This window comes from Grampus griseus (genome assembly GCF_964374135.1).
Source record: "Grampus griseus genome assembly, chromosome: 4".
NCBI classification, from domain to species: Eukaryota; Metazoa; Chordata; class Mammalia; order Artiodactyla; family Delphinidae; genus Grampus; species Grampus griseus.
Genome location: NC_138997.1, coordinates 131,290,054 through 131,311,125, shown reverse-complemented (window position 1 = coordinate 131,311,125; position 21,072 = coordinate 131,290,054). Strand labels below are relative to the sequence as shown.

The window sequence follows — 21,072 nt, the reverse complement described above, 5'->3', positions numbered from 1 at the left end:
TTGGGGTAAGTGGGTAGAGAACAGAAGGGAAGCTTTAAGAAGCAAGAACACTAGAGTGGATAAAGATAAGTGAAATCATAGCAACTTTGTTTCTTACAGATGAAAATTATTTTGAAAGTACTTCATTAAAATTCAACCAGTAAAAATCTTGTAACCAAAAAAAAAAAAAAAAAAAGCCACCAAGAAACAAACCACCACACCTCAAAACTGAAAAACTATATAGTTTGTATTGACCTTGACCATCTAGGCCAAATAATTCAAGTACAAAGATAAAAACTCCAATTTTGGATATTTAATTTTTGCAATGTGAAGACCACCTCATCATTTACATCCAGAAAGTACTGTTTGCTTTCACCCATACTAACATCTTATCAACTTCTAGTGTAAATGTAGAGTTAAGTTTATGACTACTTGTTTGGTGCCAAGTTAAATCACCCTATGACAGTATGCAAGGTTCAAATGTAGGGGAAGATACAAACAAGTCGTTGGGGAGTCAGAGAGACATTCCTGAAGAAAAAGCCACACACTGACTTCGAAAAAGAGTTGGGAGTTTGCACTTTCAATTTTTCCTTCCAACAAGTTTTTGTGTTAACTTCATGGCCACTAAAAACCAGATCAAGTTCAATCTTCACTAACTCAAAGCTAAATTAAAGTTTTTATAGTTATTAGATGTGCCTCCATATGTAACAACTAGTCTTTAGGGGAAGGTCTATCTCATTCTCTTAATAGTGAGTATGGAGAAAACCTGTAACAGGACTTCGACTACCTAACTGGATACAGCTGGACGCATTTAAAAAATTTCTTAATACATTCTGCTAACATTACTTTGTTTATATAACACTATAAGTACAAACAACAAAAACTTCTTAAACTGTTAAAAAGAAAGCTAAATCGACTACTTCTACCTGTCTATTTAGAAACTTTACCTCAACCCATAAAAACACATATTTGATTAAAGAGCACTAAAACTGGTGGCTGGCTTCAAGTTAACGTTTTGATTGCTGGGATTGAAATTTCCTCTAATGTTAACTTTTAAAAATAATGATGAGCTTTAAATCCAGACATAATCATTTTTTAAAGATGGGGATTGTAATCGGTATACAAATGTAAAGTTTTACCTCATTATTTCTTGCAAAAAATGTGAATTTGTCTTTCCATCTTTTTTTGAGGAATCAAAGTTATCTCTAAAGAAATAACTGCTGAATTTGCAGGATCTTTGGAGTACTTCTAACTACATGTCTTATTGCCACGCGGTTAACTATCTAAACAACAGCTGTGTCCTTTCTCCAAAGACCCACGTACTTAGTTCCTGGGGATTACCAAATTCATACCCAGAATCCTCCACAGCTTTGGAGGTAGACTCTGAAGACGCCAGTCTGGGTTCAGACCGCAGACGCAGAAACCTACGTGCTTTCCAACCATCCGCTCTGGCCAGCGAGTTCTCCCAGTCCGGAAGTGTTAGGTAGCAAAGATACGGGGGCATTTAAAATATGTAGTTAATGCCCTATGTTTACATTTTTGGGGTTTTCTTTTTTAAAAAGGAATAAAAGAAAAAAACAAAAAAACCCGCTGGGCCCAGCCATCCTAGGACACGGGCCCAGCAGCTTATCCGCCGCCACACAGGTGGCTCAGCCGGCTGTCATCCAGGTTTCCACAGCTCCGCCCATCGCTTGACAGACAACCAGTAGCGTGAGATAACTCCAGGAAGCGCGATGACGTAAACGCAGACCTCTGCGTGATGACGCAGGCGGCGTCACCGTCTCCAAGGAGCGGTCTGGGGCACCGGTTTCAAAGTCGCAGGGCGGGCCGAGTGGACTTCCGCTGCTTGGCCCGGGCTTCTCGGCAGTCCTGCAGTCGCTCGCCGCTCCGCCAAGGACGCCGCCACCCGGCTGCCCGCCAGCTCTCTCGGCGCTCTCCTGAGTGGCCCCACACGACCCCGAGTGACCCGCGGGACGCCTGTACATCCCTGGTCCCACCTGGCTGGGATTCGGGTGAACGCGGGACAGAATTCACCTGGCGGGTCCCCAGCAAACCTGAAATCTTGTGTCTCGCTTGAGCGAGGGACTCGGCTGGGACTCGGGAGAAGGAGGTGCGGCGGGGCTGTTGACGCCACGTGAGTAGGATGCTGATTACACCGCTCAACTGGTAGACAACCTCCGAAGCGTTGCTTTAGATTTGTTTTCCCGCACAACGAGCTTTGTGCCTTTTTAGGAAAAGAAAAGGTGGTGAAAGCGTCAAACAAATTGTATCCAAATGGCCACAGAAATCGACTTTCTGCGAGATCAGAGTAAGCTCCACATTCCTTTATCTAGAATTCTTATATGTAATGTTTAATGTCGTCATCGTTGACTAGTATTTTCTGAATGCCTGTTGGGTGCATGGAAATTTGTAAAAACTTAAAAGAAGACAGCTGCAGAAAAAGCTTGATGGTGTATATGAGGATATGTATACATTTCAGCAGAACCGTTTAGTAAATACTGTTAGGTTCCTTAAGCTTATGTGGGACTCTGCTACATGCGTTTTTGTTGTGCTCCTCGCATGCTCTGGAGAAATTAGAGGGCTAATGGCCAGGAAGAGTTTCCAAGTCTGCAGTTAGAACCTAGAGAGACAGCTCTGGCCATTTGTTCAAAAGATGTTCATTGAGCTCCTCCTGTTTCTATTATGTGCCAGGCGCTATACCAGCATAGCTATTACAAAGATGAGGAAGACTGTTCTACCCTCAAGAATTTAATTTGAGGAGAGAAGTATATAAATTCCATAAATACACTGAAGTGGCAGCAACGGACAACTCTTTTGCCTCAATTTCCTCACTTGAATGAGGAAATCATTTGAATCATTTGAATCATTGTTCAAATGATTAAATGACCGTTAAAATATGAATAGGATTTAGAATAGTATCTGACATAGTGCTAAACAAATATTAACTCTTACACGGTTATAATTTACTGTGGTCAAGGAAGGTGCCATTTGGGCTGAAACTTGAAGCAGTAATATAAATTTACTAGATAAAGAACTGTGTAGTCGAGTAGAACAATATTTACAACATTGAAGGGATTAGGAATATGCTTTGTTAGAAACTTTTAAGAAGGTTGGTTTGAATGGAATATGATGTATATAGGGAAATGGCAAATGGAGCTGAAAGGAAAGAATTTGGCTAGATAGTAAAGGACCTTGTTTGCTGTGTGTTTAGGAGTTTGGACCATTGCACAGGTTATAGGAATCACTGAAAGGAATTCAGTTGGGAGTAACCTGATCAGATTGTGATTTATTTGAAAAGCCCAGTTGGCTGTTATGAGGAACATGCATTATAGCAGAGTGCAGTTAGGCAATTGTTGTCATTATCCAGGTAAGAAGTGAACTAAGATAGGTTCAGTGAGATTGGAGATGAAGGGATTTGGAAGAAAGAGGTACAGGGCAACTCAGGTTTTTGGCTTGCTTGAGCAATGGAGAAAGTAGGAAAAAAGTGGTACATTCCGTTTCGGAAGCATCATAGACCAGTGGTTGAGACCTCAGCCTCTGGATTCAGTCTGTCTGGGCTCATATTTTAGCTCTCTTTCTAGGTCTTTGACCTTGGGCAAGTTACTTAGCTTCACTATACCTCAATTTTTTCATTTGTAAAATGGGTATAATAGCACAATAACCCTCATGGGGTTGTTGTGAGGATTAAATGAGATGATGCAAATAAAGCACTTAGCATGGTGTCTAGCACATTTTAAGTGCACAGTTTATATTACCTAAAATCATTAATGACATTATAATGATACTATAACATTAGCATTATTTCTTAGGTTTGAAGTGGGAATATCCCTTATCCCATAAGGAGGACTGGCTGGCCACCATCTGAGTGGTGTGGGACAAGAATTGGTGTTGAGTAGTTTGGTTGGGGTGGGGAGAGTTCCTGAGGCACTCATAAACTATGAGTTTTAGAGGAATTCACCAGCAACAATTCTTAAATAAAACTGAAGTCCAAATACCAGAGAGAACGGTAGAAGCATAGTAAATTATTTCTTGAAAAATGAGTTCACCAGAAGACAAGGGCATGGAAGAAGGGAATCCTCAGACAGAGGGAGCAGAAGAAGCAAAGGCTCGGAGGCTTGAAATAACTACTTATTCAGGAAATTGGAGCATGGAATGGTAGGGTTTGCATGAAGAGATGAGAAGGAGTGTTAGACGTCTGTGAACCTCCCCTTTTTTCCTATAACTGGATCTCACATGCCAGGTATAGCTGGTGGGTGACCCCATTAGTTGACCAGCTGAACACCAGTTCAGGTAAATGTAGAAAGCTTACCCTTTTCCCACTTACCTCTGACCTTACCGTCATTGCCTTCTGTTGATTTTGGCCTCCTTTCATTTGTCCTGGCATATTTGCCGTACACCATTCTTCTACCTCCATCTGATAAAGGAGACATGATAGTCCTTAAGGACCTGTTCAAAGAGGGACTTGTATATTCTTGCCTCCTTTGTCAAAGATAAGGTGACCATATGTGCGTGGGTTTATCTCTGGGCTTTCTATCCTGGTCTATTGATCTATATTTCTGTTTTTGTGCTAGTACCATACTGTCTTTTTTTTTTTTTTTTTAACATCTTTGTTGGGGTATAATTGCTTTACAATGGTGTGTTAGTTTCTGCTTTATAACAAAGTGAATCAGTTATACATATACATATGTTCCCATATCTATTCCCTCTTGCATCTTCCTCCCTCCCACCCTCCCTATCCCACCCCTCCAGGCAGTCACAAATCACCGAGCTGATATCCCTGTGCTATGCGGCTGCTTCCCCCTAGCTATCTACCTTACGTTTTGTAGTGTATATATGTCCATGCCTCTCTCGCTTTGTCACAGCTCACCCTTCCCCCTCCCCATATCCTCAAGTCAGTTCTCCAGTAGGTCTGCATCTTTATTCCTGTGTTACCCCTAGGTTCTTCATGACATTTTTTTCCTTAAATTCCATATATATGTGTTAGCATACGGTATTTGTGTCTCTCTTTCTGACTTACTTCACTCTGTATGACAGACTCTAGGTCTATCCACCTCATTACAAATAGCTCAATTTCATTTCTTTTCATGGCTGAGTAATATCCCATTGTATATATGTGCCACATCTTCTTTATCCATTCATCCGATGATGGGCACTTAGGTTGTTTCCATCTCCTGGCTATTGTAAATAGAGCTGCAATGAACATTTTGGTACATGACTCTTTTTGAATTATGGTTTTCTCAGGGTATATGCCCAGTAGTGGGATTGCTGGGTCATATGGTAGTTCTATTTGTAGTTTTTTTAAGGAACCTGCATACTGTCCTCCATAGTGGCTGTACCAATTCACATTCCCACCAGCAGTACAAGAGTGTTCCCTTTTCTCCACACCCTCTCCAGCATTTATTGTTTCTAGATTTTTTGATGATGGCCATTCTGACCAGTGTGAGATGATATCTCACTGTAGTTTTGATTTGCATTTCTCTAATGATTAATAATGTTGAGCATTCTTTCATGTGTTTGTTGGCAGTCTGTATATCTTCTTTGGAGAAATGTCTATTTAGGTCTTCTGCCCATTTTTGGATTGGGTTGTTTGTTTTTTTGTTATTGAGCTGCATGAACTGCTTGTAAATTTTGGAGATTAATCCTTTGTCAGTTGCTTCATTTGCAAATATTTTCTCCCATTCTGAGGGTTGTCTTTTGGTCTTGTTTATGGTTTCCTTGGTTGTGCAAAAGCTTTTAAGTTTCTTTAGGTCCCATTTGTTTATTTTTATTTCCATTTCTCTAGGAGGTGGGTCAAAAAGGATCTTGCTGTGATGTATGTCATAGAGTGTTCTGCCTATGTTTTCCTCTAAGAGTTTGATAGTTTCTGGCCTTATATTTAGGTCTTTAATCCATTTTGAGCTTATTTTTCTGTATGGTGTTAGGGAGTGATCTAATCTCATACTTTTACATGTACCTGTCCAGTTTTCCCAGCACCATTTATTAAAGAGGCTGTCCTTTCTCCACTGTATATTCCTGCCTCCTTTATCACAGATAAGGTGACCATATGTGTGTGGGTTTATCTCTGGGCTCTCTATCCTGTTCCATTGATCTATCTTTCTGTTTTTGTGCCAGTACCATACTGTCTTGATTACTGTAGCTTTGTAGTGTAGCCTGAAGTCAGGGATCCTGATTCCTCCAGCTCTGTTTTTCTTTCTCAAGATTGCTTTGGTTATTCGGGGTTTTTTGTGTTTCCATACAAATTGTGAAATTTTTTGTTCTAGTTCTGTGAAAAATGCCAGTGATAGTTTCATAGGGATTGCATTGAATCTGTAGATTGCTTTGGGTAGTATAGTCATTTTCACAATGTTGATTCTTCCAATCCAAGAACATGGTATATCTCTCCATCTATTTGTATCAACTTTAATTTCTTTCATCAGTGTCTTATAATTTTCTGCATACAGGTCTTTGTCTCCTTAGGTAGGTTTATTCATAGATACTTTATTCTTTTTGTTGCAATGGTAAATGGGAGTGTTTTCTTAATTTCACTTTCAGATTTCTCATCATGAGTGTATAGGAATGCTAGAAATTTCTGTGCATTTATTTTTTATCCTGCTACTTTACCAAATTCATTGATTAGCTCTAGTAGTTTTCTGGTAGCATCTTTAGGATTCTCTATGTATAGTATCATGTTATCTACAAACAGTGACAGCTTTACTTCTTCTTTTCCGATTTGGATTCCTTTTATTTCTTTTTCTTCTCTGATTACTGTGGCTAAAACTTCCAAAACTATGTTGAATAAGAGTGGTGAGAGTGGGCACCCTTGTCTTGTTCCTGATCTTAGTGGAAATGGTTTCAGTTTTTCACCATTGAGGACGATTATGTTTTCACCATTGAGACCTTTATTTTGCTGAGGAAAGTTCCCACTATACCTACTTTCTGGAGGGTTTTAATCATGAATGGGTGTTGAATTTTGTCAAAAGCTTTCTCTGCATCTATTGAGGTGATCATATGGTATTTCTCCTTCAGTTTGTTAATATGGTGTATCACATTGATTGATTTGCAAATATTGAAGAATCCTTGCATTCTTGGGATAAAGCCCACTTGATCATTGTGTATGATCCTTTCAATGTGCTGTTGGATTCTGTTTGCTAGTATTTTGTTGAGGATTTTTGCATCTACGGTTCATCAGTGACATTGGCCTGTGGTTTTCTTTCTTTGTGATATCTTTGTCTGGTTTTGATATCAGGGTGATGGTGGCCTCGTAGAATGAGTTTGGGAGTGTTCCTCCCTCTGCTATATTTTGGAAGAGTTTGAGATAGGTGTTAGCTCTTCTCTGAATGTTTGATAGAATTTGCCTGTGAAGCCATCTGGTCCTGGACTTTTGTTTGTTGGAAGATTTTAAATCACAGTTTCAATTTCAGTGCTTGTGATTGGTCTGTTCATATTTTCTCTTTCTTCCCGGTTCAGTCTCAGAAGGTTGTGCATTTCTAAGAATTTGTCCATTTCTTCCAGGTTGTCCATTTTATTGGCATAGAGTTGCTTGTAGTAATCTCTCATGATCCTTTGTATTTCTGTAAGTGGTTCTGGGAAAACTGGACAGGTACATGTAAAAGTATGAAATTAGAACACTCCCTAACACCACAAAATACACAAAATACACAAAAATAAACTCAAAATGGATTAAAGACCTAAATGTAAGGCCAGACACTATCAAACTCTTAGAGGAAAACATAGGCAGAACACTCTATGACACAAATCACAGAAAGATCCTTTATGACCCACCTCCTAGAGGAATGGAAATAATAACAAAAATAAACAAATGGGACCTAATGAAACTTCAAAGCTTTTGCACAGCAAAGGAAACCATAAACAAGACCAAAAGACAACCCTCAGAATGGGAGAAAATATTTGCAAATGAAGCAACTGACAAAGGATTAATCTCCAAAATTTACAAGCAGCTCATGCAGCTCAATATCAAAAAAACAAACAACCCAATCCAAAAATGGGCAGAAGACCTAAATAGACATTTCTCCAAAGAAGATATACAGACTGCCAACAAACACATGAAAGAATGCTCAACATTATTAATCATTAGAGAAATGCAAATCATAACTACAATGAGATATCATCTCACACTGGTCAGAATGGCCATCATCAAAAAATCTACAAACAATAAATGCGGGGAGGGTGTGGAGCAAAGGGAACCCTCTTGCACTGCTGGTGGGAATGTAAATTGATACAACCACTATGGAGAACAGTATGGAGGTTCCTTAAAAAACTACAAATAGAACTACCATATGACCCAGCAATCCCAGTACTGGGCATATACCCTGAGGAAACCATAGTTCAAAAAGTGTCATGTACCAAAATGTTCATTGCAGCTCTATTTACAATATCCAGGACATGGAAGCAACCTAAGTGTCCATCAACCGATGAATGGATAAAGAAGATGTGGCACATATATACACATGGAATATTACTCAGCCATAAAAAGAAACGAAATTGAGTTATTTGTAGTGAGGTGGATGGACCTAGAGTCTGTCATACAGAGTGAAGTAAGTCAGAAAGAGAGAAACAAATACCGTATACTAACACATATATATGGAATCTTAAAAAAAAAAAAAAAGTCATGAAGAACCTAGGGGCAAGACAGGAATAAAGATGCAGACCTACTGGAGAACTGACTTGAGGATATGGGGAGGGGGAAGGGTAAGCTGTGAGAAAGTGAGAGAGTGGCATGGACATATATACGCTACCAAAAGTAAAATAGATAGCTAGTGGGAAGCAGCTGCATAGCACAGGGAGATCAGCTCAGTGCTTTGTGACCACCTAGAGGGGTTGGATGGGGAGGGTGGGAGGGAGGGAGATGCAAGAGGGAAGAGATATGTGAACATATGTATATGTATAGCTGATTCACTTTGTTATAAAGCAGAAACTCACACACCATTGTAAAGCAATTGTACTCCAGTAAAGATGTTAAAAAGAAAACAAGTGATTGTGTTTCCTCTGCTAAAAAAAAAAAAAAAGAGGGACTTTTGTATCAAACTAAGGAGTGAAAAATTCATTATTGTAGTGGGTGTTATAACCAGTAGGGATGGATTCTTTTTCTTTCTTTCTTTCTTTCTTTTCATTCTCTTAAGAGTGTCTTTCACCGAGCAGAAGTTTTTAATTTTGATGAAGTTCAATTCTTCAATTTGTTCTTTTATGGATGTGTCATATCTAAGAAATCTTTGCCTTACTCAAGGCTACAAAGATTATCTTCTATGTGGTCTTCTGTGGTCTTCTAGAAGTTTTGTAGTTTTAGGTTTTACATTCAAATCTATGAAACATTTTGAGTTAAATTTTGTACAAGGTGTAAGGTAAAGGTCAAGGTTCACTTATTTTGTATATGGATGCCCAATTAAAAAGACTGTCCTTTCTCCATTAAATTACCTTTGTATCTGTTAAAAATCAGTTGTACATATTTGTGTAGATCCGTTTCTGTTCTGTTGATTATCTGGAAACCAGTATCCTACTCTCTTGATTATTACAGTTTTATAGTAAGTCAGATAGTGTTGGCCTTTCAGATTTGTTCTTTTTCACAGTTGTTTTGACTATCATAGGTCCTTTGCACTTCTGTATACATTTGAGAATCAGCTTGTCAAGTGCTACAAAAAAAGGTGCTGGGATTTTGATAGGCATTGTATTGACTTTCTTGATCAATTTGTGTAGAATTCATTTAATGATATTGAGTCCTCTGACAAATGAAAAAATATATGTCTTGATTGATATAGCTCTTCTTTAATTTTTTCTTAGTAATATTTTATAATTTTTAGTATATAGGTTTTGCACATATTTTGTCAGATTTATCCCTGTGTATTGCTGTTTTTGATACTGTTGTAAATGGTATTATTCTTTTACTTTCAATTTCTGAATTACCATTGCTAGTATATAGAAATACTTTTTGTGCGTGAGTGTGTGTGTGTGTGTTTTACCGTAGCATCTTTGAAAGCTCGCTTATTCTAGTAGGTTTTATATGGAGTTCATCAGATTTTCTGCATTGACAATCTTTTCATCTGTAAATGGAGATGGTTTTACTTCTTCCTTTCCAGTCTGGTTGCCTTTCATTTCATTTTCTTGCTTTATTGTGCTGGCTAGAACCTTGCGTACATTGTTGAACGGAAGTGGTTGGAGTGGACATCCTTGTGTTGTTGCTGATTTTAGGTAGAAAGCATCTGTTTTTCAAAATTAAATATGATACTAGCTGTAGTTTTTTCATAGATGTTCTTTTTTTTTTTTTTTTCAGTACGCGGGCCTCTCACTGTTGTGGCCTCTCCTGTTGTGGAGCACAGGCTCCGGACGCGCAGGCTCATCGGCCATGGCTCACGGGCCCAGCCGCTCAGCGGCATGTGGGATCTTCCCGGACCGGGACACGAACCCGTGTTCCCTGCATTGGCAGGCGGACTCTCAACCACTGCGCCACCAGGGAAGCCCTCATAGATGTTCTTATTAGGTTGAGGATGTTCATTTCTATTCCCAGTTTTCTGAGAGTTTTTATCAGAATGAGTGTTGGATTATTTTTCCAAATGCTTTTTCTGCATTTATTGAGATGAACAGATGTTTTTTCCGTTTTTAGTTTTTTAATAGGGTGATTTATATAGATTACTTTTCAATGTTAAACCTGCCTTTTTGAGAGAAACTCTTCTTGGTCCTAATGTATTATCTTTTTTATATATTGTTGAATTTGATTATCTAAAAAGTTTATTTAAAATCTTAACATCTGTGTACATAACACCTTTTTTAAAAAAATTTTTTTTGTCGCGTCACAGCATGTGGGCTCTTAGTTCCCCAACTGGGGATTGAACCTGGGCCCCCTGCCTTGGGAGCGCAGAGTCTTACCCACTGGACCACCAGGGAAGTCCCTTGAAGCCTTTAAAAAAAAAAAAATTTCTAATGTCTTTGTCTGGTTTTGGTATCAAGTAATGCTGGCCTCAGAATTACTTGGAAAAATACTTTGTCCTTTTCAGTTTTCTGGAAGACGTTTGTGTAGAATTGGTATTATTTCTTCCTTAAATGTTTGGTAGAATTTACCAGTGAAGCCAACTGGATCTAGAGCTTTCTTTGTGGGAAGATTTTAAACTGTAAAATCAATTGCTTTAATAAAGAGTTAGTACTCTTTTGTTTATGCAAGACAGACCCTTCACAGATCTTATATATATGGAGTTCTCTCTCTGTACAGCTTTCTCTCCTATTGTTTGTCCTGCCAACTCTAGTTTACTTGGTTTCCACTGAGTCTCAGCTTCATCTCCTTAGCTCAAAGGATTTGCTGATCTCTGCCTGCATTTTCCCTCCTTGTTCTGTGGCCAGAAATGTTGCTCAAGTCAGTAAGCTGGGACAATCACAGGCCTTACTTCATTTGTTTTGTGTCTGTCATTATCAGTGTCTGATGTGTGTTTGCCTGGCAAACCATTGTTTCATTTGTTTTTTTTGGTGTGTCAGGTGGGAAAGTGGACCATTTTACTTTATCTTGAGCATAAGCAGAAGTCCTATTTAATTTGCCCTACTTTTGAAATCTTAAACACGAATATCTTACTCCCACTATAACTATTCTTTGACCTCATTGAGACCTCTATTCTTTGAAACCTTCATTTTCTTCCATTTCCTTAACTCCTTCCCAGTTTGTTTTTACTACTTTCTTACATAGGCTGTAACAGTTTCCCGTTGGTTCATCTGTTCTCTTGTAAGTAATCTTAATGTGATTATGCCCCTGCTTTTCTGTAGTACATGCCTGGTAACACCTTATCCTGAGTTTGATTTTACAGTTCTCATACCCATCTGTTCAATAACCATAGATAAAAACCTCCTGGATAAGTACCACCACAGTTTCAAGGTTATCTCATAACTAATAAGTAATTGGGCTGGGATTTGAACCCAGGCAGTCTAGTTTGAACCTAGTGTCTGTCTTCTTTACTACCCAGCAAATACACTTGCATGAAAGAAAATTATAGGCCTGTTTTACTTATGCACACAGAAACTAAAATCCTAAATAAAATATTAATAAATTGAGTCCATCAATGAATATAAGTTCATGTGTGTGTTTGTGTGTGCATAGATATATAATATACATACAATTATCTTCATGCTGGGTTCATCCCACCAACGGAAGGTTAGTTAGCATTAGAAAATTATTCGGTACATAAGAGAAGACCTAGATTAATGGAGCAACATATCAAATTTATGGATTAGAGCACTCAATATAGTAAACATGTCAATTTCCCCACAAATTAATGGGTAGATTCAATGCAATCCCAAACCTAGATTTGACAACATGGTTCTAAAATCTATGTTGATGAGCTAGGAGTAGCCAAAAGAGTTTTAAAGAGCATCAAGGTGGGAAATTTTATTTTACCAGCTATTAAGACTGATTATAAATATCCAGTTATTAAATCAATATTATATTGGCAGATCGATAAGTACATAGATCAGTTAGCACAGAAACAAACACATACATCTCCAGACATTTGTTATCTGAAAGAACAGGCGACTTGAATCAGTGGGAAAGGATAGGCTGTTCAACAAATGGTGCTACGATAATTGGGTATCCAAATGGGAAAGAAAAAATAATAAAGATACTTTCTCACACCATGTAGAAAAATTATCTCCAGATTGATTGAAGGAATAAATTCTCTTTAAACTTTCAGAAAAAAATTTTAAGAGGGTGTCTTTTTGATCTCAGGATCATAGAAGATTTCTTAAAGAGACAAACATTTTTGACTGAAAGAAAAATATATATGAATAGACGACATTAGAAATAAAAACTTGGATATCACAAGAAACATCATCAATATAATGACTAGCCCAGCCACAAGAAAGGAGAATATATTTATAATAAATATAATGAAGAGTTGATTACCATTCACAATTTAAAAAGTTTTCACAAACAAAAATACATTCACACTAATAGAAAAATGGTAAAGAATATGATAGGTCATTTACAAAAAATAAAACCTGAAGAGCTACTAAACATATGAAAATGTCAATCTCATCAGTAATCCAGAAAATGCAAATTAAACAATGAGATAAGTGCTTGTTCAATGAAGGAAATGGTAGATTTAAGTTATAGTAAAATTTGCTCCAGATTAAAGTCAGTCTATGAAGATTGTTTTCTCTCATTAATACACAATTGACTTTTTAACCTATTTTATTTACTGAGACATCAGATTTAGTGTTTTTTCTTATTTAAAACCCTATCAGGAAAGAAAAGAAGTAGTTTGTATTGGAATTATTATATCCCTGGCCTTATCTCCAACCTCCTTTTGAGACTGTGAGAGAAGAGTAATAAGCAGAAACTAGATCCTAATTTTAGTGCTATGTGTCAGGTAACTCTCTTAAAAGTTCCGAGGGTAACAATAAAAAAAGGAATAATTCCTTCTAAACTCAAAGTTAAAATGATTTAAATTATTAATACTTTATAATTACTTATTCCTTTATCAAAATCACATATATGTCATATTTCTCCACCAAATTATGTGTGCTTTCAAGGAAGAAACTGTTATCTGAAGTTAACAGTGTAGAATGTATACATTTTGTGTGTGTAATTTTATATTTTTTAATTTATTTGTATATATAGTTAATATATATGTGCATATATATGTATATTTGCTAATGTGTAACATGCAGAAAATAGAGAAAACAAATATAAAGCTAAGAGAATTATTACAAAGCTCAAAACTCATATAACCATAACCCAGGTCAAAAAACAGAACATTGCTAGCACCCCAGAAGCCCTCTTGTGATCATACCCATGTCCTCCTCCCCAAAGATAATCAAAGATAACTAATATCTTCAATTTTACACTGTAAAAACTGTTTTGCCTGTGTTTGAAATTTATATCAATGGAATCATAAACCATGCGTCCTTCTGTGTTTGGCTTCTTTTATTTAATATTATGTTTTTGAGATTTATTCATACTCTTGAATGTAGATGTAGTATGTTCATTTTCATTGCTACAGAATATTCTAGTTTATAAATTTATCACTTTCATCTATTCTTCTTTTGATAGATACTTGCAGTTGTTTCCAGTTTGGGGGCCATTGAGAATAATGCTGTTACCAACATTTTTTGTCATGGCCCTTGGAGCTCAAGTGCACATATTTTGGTTGGGTATATTCCTAGGAATTATATTTGTGTTTAAAATTCTACTAATTTACACTCCCACCAGCAGTGTATGGGAGTTTTCTTTATTCCACGTTGTCACCAGCATTTGTCTTTTAGCCTTAGCTCTTTATTTTATTGTAATTTTAACTTGTATTTTCCTGATGTCTAATGAGGTTGACAGCTTTTCTATGTTTGTTGGGCACCTGGGTAACCTTTTTGTGAAATACTAATTAAGTCTTTTTACCACTGTGTTTATAGGATTGCCTGCCTTTTAACTGATAGAAGTTCTTTGTATATTCTAGAAATAAGCCCTTTGTCAGTTATAGGTGTTGGAAATACCTTCTCCATGTTTGTGGCTTGCATTTTTACTGTCTTAACAGTCTCTTTTTGATGAACAGAAGTTCTTAATTTTAACGTAGTCCAGTTTGTCATTTTTTCTTTTATGATTAGTGTCTTTGTGTTTTGATTAAAAAAATCTTTCCCTATCCTAAGGCTATAGAGACATTCTTTTTGTTTTGTTTTAGAATTTATTTTTTTGGCATTCACAGTTAGATCTTCATTTCACATAAAATTGATTTTTATGGGTGATGTTTTGTTCTTTTCCATGAGCGTATCCAGCTGATCTAGAACCACTTACAAAAAGATTGTCCTTCTCCCCTCAGTGCTCTGGATGCCCCTTTGATCACAATTCAAGTGCTCATATATACATGGGTATACTTCTGGATCCTGGATTCTCTTCCATTGGTCAGTTTTGTTTATTCTTATATGACTGTCACACAGTCCAAATGCCTATAGTTTTATAATAAATCTTGATACCTGGTAGAACAAGTCCCCCCGCCCCGGTTCTTTCGCAAAATATTAGCTATTCTTGTTACATTTCCACCTATATTTTATTTTATTTTTTATTTTAGTTTTATGGGTAGGGCATCTCATTGTTATTTTTTTGAGTAGATCTTTATTGGAGTATAATTGCTTCACAACACTGTGTTAGTTTCTGTTGCACACCAAAGTGAATCAGCCATATGTATACATATGTCCCTATATTTCATTGTTATTTTAATTTGCTTTTCCCCAATGCACAGTGCTTATCGTTTTCCAATGATTTCCTAATGTTGATCAACTTATACATGCTTATTTCTCATCTGTATATATTATTCTGTAAGGTGTCTACTCATATTGCCATATTTGTTTTAATTTGGTATGTTTTTCTTATTGTGAATTTTTTCTAGTTCTTTGAGTATTTTGCATGCAAATCTTTCTTCAGTTATGTGTTTTGAAAATATATTCTCGTAGTCAGGGGCTTGTCTTTCCATTCTTTGAACATTGTCCTTCATAGAGTAAGTAGTTTAAATTTAATAAAGTCCACATTATCAATATTTTTTCTTTCATGGATTGTGCTTTTTGTGTTGGATATGAAAACTAATTATCAATACTAGAACTCATGTGGATTTTCTCCCAAGTTTTCCACTATAATTTTTATAGTTCTGTACTCTGTATTTAAGACAATGAATGATTTTGAATGAATTTATGTCTATGGTACAGAGTTTGTGTCTTTATTTTCTTATGGTCATCGATTTGTACCCTCATCATTTGTTGATGATGACTAAACACTAAAAGTCTGTACTTTCTGTATTAATGTGCCTTTATTCCTTTGACCAACGTCAAGTTGTCTGAATTTTCATAGGTGTACTAGTGGGCTCTGTCTGTTCTGTTTATCTTTGTGTCTGTTTGTTTCAAATACCATGCTCTCTTGATTATTTTAGCTTTCTAGTAAATCTTGAAATTGAGAAGTGTGAGTTCATCAACTTCTTCATCAATGTTGTCTAGACTACTCAATGCAATGTTTAAAACAAGTTTGTCCATATCTACAGAATGGCTTTTATTGGAATTGTACTGGATCTTTAAATCAATTTAAGAAGAATTGACATTTTAATAATATTGTGGCTTTTGATGATGAGCAAGGAATATATCTCAATTGATTTATTTTTCTTTCATTGCTTTCAAGAATGTTTCATATCTTTTTTCTTTTTAAAAGATTTATTCAATTTATTTTTTTTTAAAAAAAGAACCAGTTCATCCATTTTTCCCTGCCTCTCCCTGCCCCCATCCTCCACTTCTTGAAACCACCAATCTCTTCCCTGTGTCAGTGACCTTGGTTTCTCTCTTTTCATATGGTATTTGTCTTTCTCTGTTACTTATTTCACTTAGCATCGTGCTCTCAGGGTCCACCCATATTGTCACAAAGGGCAAGATTTCATTCTTTTCTTATGGCTGAGTAATATTCCATTGTAATATTCCATATACCACAATTTCTTTATCTACTCATCCAACAATGGATGTTTAGGTTGTTTCCATATCTTGGCTATTATAAATAATGCTGCAATGAACATGGGGGTGCATATCTTTTCAAATTAGTGTTTTAATTTTCTTTAGATAAATACTCAGAAGTGGAATTGGTGGGTCATGTGAATTATGTTTTTAGTTTTTTGAGGAACCAAAACCTACATACTGTTTTTCATAGTAGTTGCACCAGTTTATATTTCTACAAACAGTACCCATCTCCACATCCTTACCAACACTTGTTATTTCTTGTCTTTTTGATAATAGCTATTCTAATGGGAATGAGGTGATATCTTGTTGTGGTTTTGATTTGTGTTTTCCTGATGATTAATGATGAGTATCATTTCATGTGTCTATTGGCCATCTGTATGTCTTCTTTGGAAAAATGTCTATTCAGGTCTTCTGTCCATTTTTTAATCCAGTTGTTTGTTTTTTTTTTCGCTACTGAGTTGTGTGAGTTCTTTGTTTATTTTAGATCTGTTCCCCTTTTCAGATATATGATTTGCAATTATTTTCTCCCATTCAGTAGGTTGCCTTTTCATTTTATTGATAGTTTTCTTTGCTGTGCAGGGGATTTTTCCTCTTTAAGTTTTGAGGTACAGCATTTTCACTATCATCGAGTTCAAAATACTTTTAAGTTTGTCGTGTAATTCATCCTGAGGCCAATAGGTTATTGAAAAGTAATTTCTTACATTATGGAGATTTTTCCTGTAGTTTTTGGTTCTTCATTCTAGCCTAACTGTGCTATTATCAGGTAATAGGACCTCTTTGGCTTTGCAGGGGAGCAAAAATAGTTTTCCTCTACCCTTCTAGGTTGTTGCCTGGGACCTCCTATAGTAAAAGACAGACTAATAGGAGAAAAACAAACAAGTTTAATAACATTTACCTTCTGTATACATTAGAGACCTGGGAAAACTGAGAAAAACTCCTTCAAATGGCCCAAGCTACAATCTTAAATAACATCTTCAGATAAAGACAAAAGAAGAGATGAGAAATTACCAGGAAAAACACAGTAAACAGGAGTAAAGTAGTTAAGCAAATTTAAGTCATTACCTTCTCTATTCATAAAGAGTTTCTAGAAATTTAGAGTCATCTTTCTCTTTCTGGTATAGAGAGGGAGACGTGCTTACAAATGGAGTTTTCCCTTATAAATGTAAATGTCTTTTACAAAATGGTAACTTCTACTCAGTTTTCAGAGCTTTTTCTATTCTGCTGTTTCTTAAAAATTACCAGGCTAAAATAATCCTTATGACAAAGAGGCATATTTTAGAGTAGTATATTCTCCTCTTCAGCTTCAGTCTTTTGAAAGTTGTTGAGACTTACTCTTATTTATTTATTTTAATTTTTAGTTTTTCTTCTTTTTTTATTGAAGTATAGCTGCTGTGCAGTGTTATATAAGTTACAGGTGTACAATTTTTAGTGCTTCACAATTTTTAAAGGTTATACTCTTTATAGTTATTATAAAGTATTGGCTGTATTTCCCATGTTGTACAATATACCCCTGTAGCTTATACCTAATAATTGTACCTCTTACTCCCCTACCCCAATATTGCCCTCCCCTCTTCACTTTCCCCACTGGTAACCACTAGTTTGTTCTCTATATCTGTGAGTGTGCTTCTTTTAGGTTATATTCACTAGTTGTATTTTTTTAGATTCCCCATATAAGTGATATCATGCAGTATTTGTCTTTCGGTGTCTGACTTATTTCACTTAGCATAATGCCCTCCAAGTCCATCCATGCTGCTGCAAATGGGGAAATTTCCTTCATTTTATGGCTGAGTTGTATTCTCTTCTTTATCCATTTATCTGATGATGGACACTTAGGTTGCTTCCATATTTTGGCAATTGTTAATAATGCATGCTCTATGTACACCTGAAACTAACACAACATTGTAAATCAGTTATACCCCAATAAAATTTTTTTTTTAAATAATGCATGCTATGAACATTGGAGTGCATGTATCTTTTCGAATTAGTGATTTTATATACCCAGGAGTGGAATTGCTGGGTCATATAGTAGTTCAATATTTAGTTTTTTGGGAAGCGTTCATACTGTTTTTAACAGTGACTGCACCAATTTACATTCCCACCAACAGTGTACAAGTGTTCCTTTTTCTCCACATCCTGGCCAACATTTGTTATTTGTGTTCTTTTTGATGATAACCATTCTGACAGGTGTGACGTGATCTCTCAATGTGGTTTTGGTTTGCATTTCCCTGATAATTAGTGATGTTGAGCATCTTTTCATGTGCCTATTGGCCATCTACATTTCCTCTTTGGAAAAATGTCTATTCACTACTTATACCTACTTTTTAATCAGGTTATTTGTATTTTTGATGTTGAGTTGTATGAGCTGTTTATATATGTTGGATATTATTCCCTTATCAGGCATATCATTTGCAAATATTTCATTAAATAGGTTCTCTTTTCATTTTGTTGATGGTTTCCTTTGCTGTGCAAAGCTTTTAAGTTTGGTTAGGTCCTATTTGTTTATTTTTGGTTTTATTTCCTTTGCCTGAGGAGAAGGATCCAAAAAATATTGCTGCAATTTATGTCAAAGAATGTTCTGCCTTTGTTTGCCTCTAGGAGTTTTATGGCTTTCACTCTTACATTTAGCTCTTTAAACCATTTTGAGTTTATTTTTGTATATGGTGTTAGAGATGTTCTAATTTCCTTCTTTTACATGTAGCTGTCCAGTTTTCCCAGTACCACTTATTGAAGAAACTGTCTTTTATCCATTGCATAGTCTTGCCTCCTTTGTCATAGATTAATTGACCATAAGTGTATGAGTTTATTTCTGGGCTCTCTATCCTGTTCCATTGATCTATGCTTTTGTGCCAGTACAATACTGTTTTGGTTACTGTAACTTTGTAGTATAGTCTGAAGTCAGGGAGCATGATTCCTCCACCTCTGTTCTTCTTTCTCAAGATTGTTTTGGCTATTTGTGTTTCCATGCAAATTTTAAAATTATTTGTTTTAGGTCTATGAAAAGTGCCATTGGTATTTTGATAGGGATTGCATTGAATCTGTAGATTGCCTTGAGTAGTATGGGCATTTTAACAGTATTGATTATTCTGATCCAAGAACCCAGTATATCTTTTCATATGTTTGTGTATTCAATTTCTCTCGTCAGTGTCTTATAGTTTTTAGAATACAGGTTTTTTGCCCCCTTAGGTAGGTTTATTCCTGGGTATTTTATTCTTTTTGATACAGTGGTAAATGGGATTGTTTGCTTAATTTCTTTTTCTGATACTTTGTTTTTAATGTATAGAAATGCAACAGATTTCTGTATATTAATTTTGTATCCTGCAACTTTACCAAATTCATTGATTAGCTCTAGTAGTTTTCTGGTGGCATCTTTAGGATTCTCTATGTATAGTATCATGTCAACTGCAAACAGTGACAGTTTTACTTCTTCTTTTCCAATTTGTATTCCTTTTATTTCTTTTTCTTCTCTGATTGCCATGGCTAGGACTTCCAAAACTATGTTGAATAAAAGTGGTGAAAGTGGGCATCCTTGTCTTGTTCCTGATCTTAGAGGAAATACTTTGAGGATGAAGTTAGCTGTGGGTTTGTCATATATGACCTTTATTGTGTTGAGATATGTTCCCTCTGTGGCTGGTTTCTGGAGAGTTTTTATCATGAATCATTGTTGAATTTTGTCGAAAGATTTTTCTGCATCTATTGAGATGAACATATGGCTTTTATTCTTCAGTTTGTTAATGTGATGTATCACATTGATTGATTTGTGAATGTTGAAAAATCCTTGCATCCCTGAGATAAATCCCACTTGAATATTCAAAAACTTAAAAGAGACTTACCCTTTTGTCAGGAAATTATCAGTTTTAAATGTTCCATGTGATCTTGAAAGAATGAGTTTTGTATATTTGTTGGGTGCTATGTTCTATTGTATGTTGCTTTTCTTGCTTCAAATAAAAATATTACCTTGTACTTGCTGAGAGTTCTGAGCTCTTCTGGACCTTCTTTTCCATTGTCTCTTGCCCATTCCTGCTTAATTTGGATACTTTGTCCTGCAGTTTCTCCTCTGTGTGGAGGTTTGTCCTGGAAGAGAATTCCAGCAGATTTTAACTTCTAAACAGGAATGGTTTAGCCTTGTCTTTCCAACTCTTTTCACTTCTAGTAGCAGGAATAAAAAAATAAACGTGGAGAATATTTTGTTGACTTTAGTAACCTGAAGAGCAAACCAGGAGAGACTGAGAATTAAAATTTATAGGAGCAGAAAAATTAGTTCTTTGTAGCTGTTCTTTTTCCCATTGGTAGTACTTATTTGGCTTAGGCCATATAGAATGGCCTAGTTTTAAATTCTAAATTTTAAATTCTAAAATGGTGTGTTGAGATTGATGATTCATTTTATTTTGAACAACAGTGGCGACTAGCAGTTTTGCATTAGATGTATCAAATAATATCTACTTTATTTCTACTTTTTAAAAGTTGAACATTACCCAATTAACTACAAATTGGTTCTTCTTTGTTTCAGATCAAAGGCTAAATGAAGTTCTTAGACGGTATCAAATGGAAAATTTTTTCAAATATTCATCGGTACAGGTATGTAAATTAAATTGAGGCCTAACAAATTAAGTACAAATTTGGTTGTAAACATCTCAACATGAATACAAA

General features: G+C 36.0%; 1 protein-coding gene across 1 annotated transcript in view; it reads left to right on the top strand.

The window, feature by feature from the left end:
• Positions 1-2,253: 2,253 nt before the first annotated feature.
• The window catches only part of SCLT1 (sodium channel and clathrin linker 1), a gene marked incomplete at its 5' end in the record, with an annotated part of 255,805 nt that continues 236,986 nt past the window's right edge, over positions 2,254-21,072 (top strand). The window contains 2 exon segments of the mRNA XM_082653872.1: positions 2,254-2,287; positions 20,933-21,000. Coding sequence (XP_082509998.1) covers positions 2,254-2,287; positions 20,933-21,000 — 102 coding nt within the window.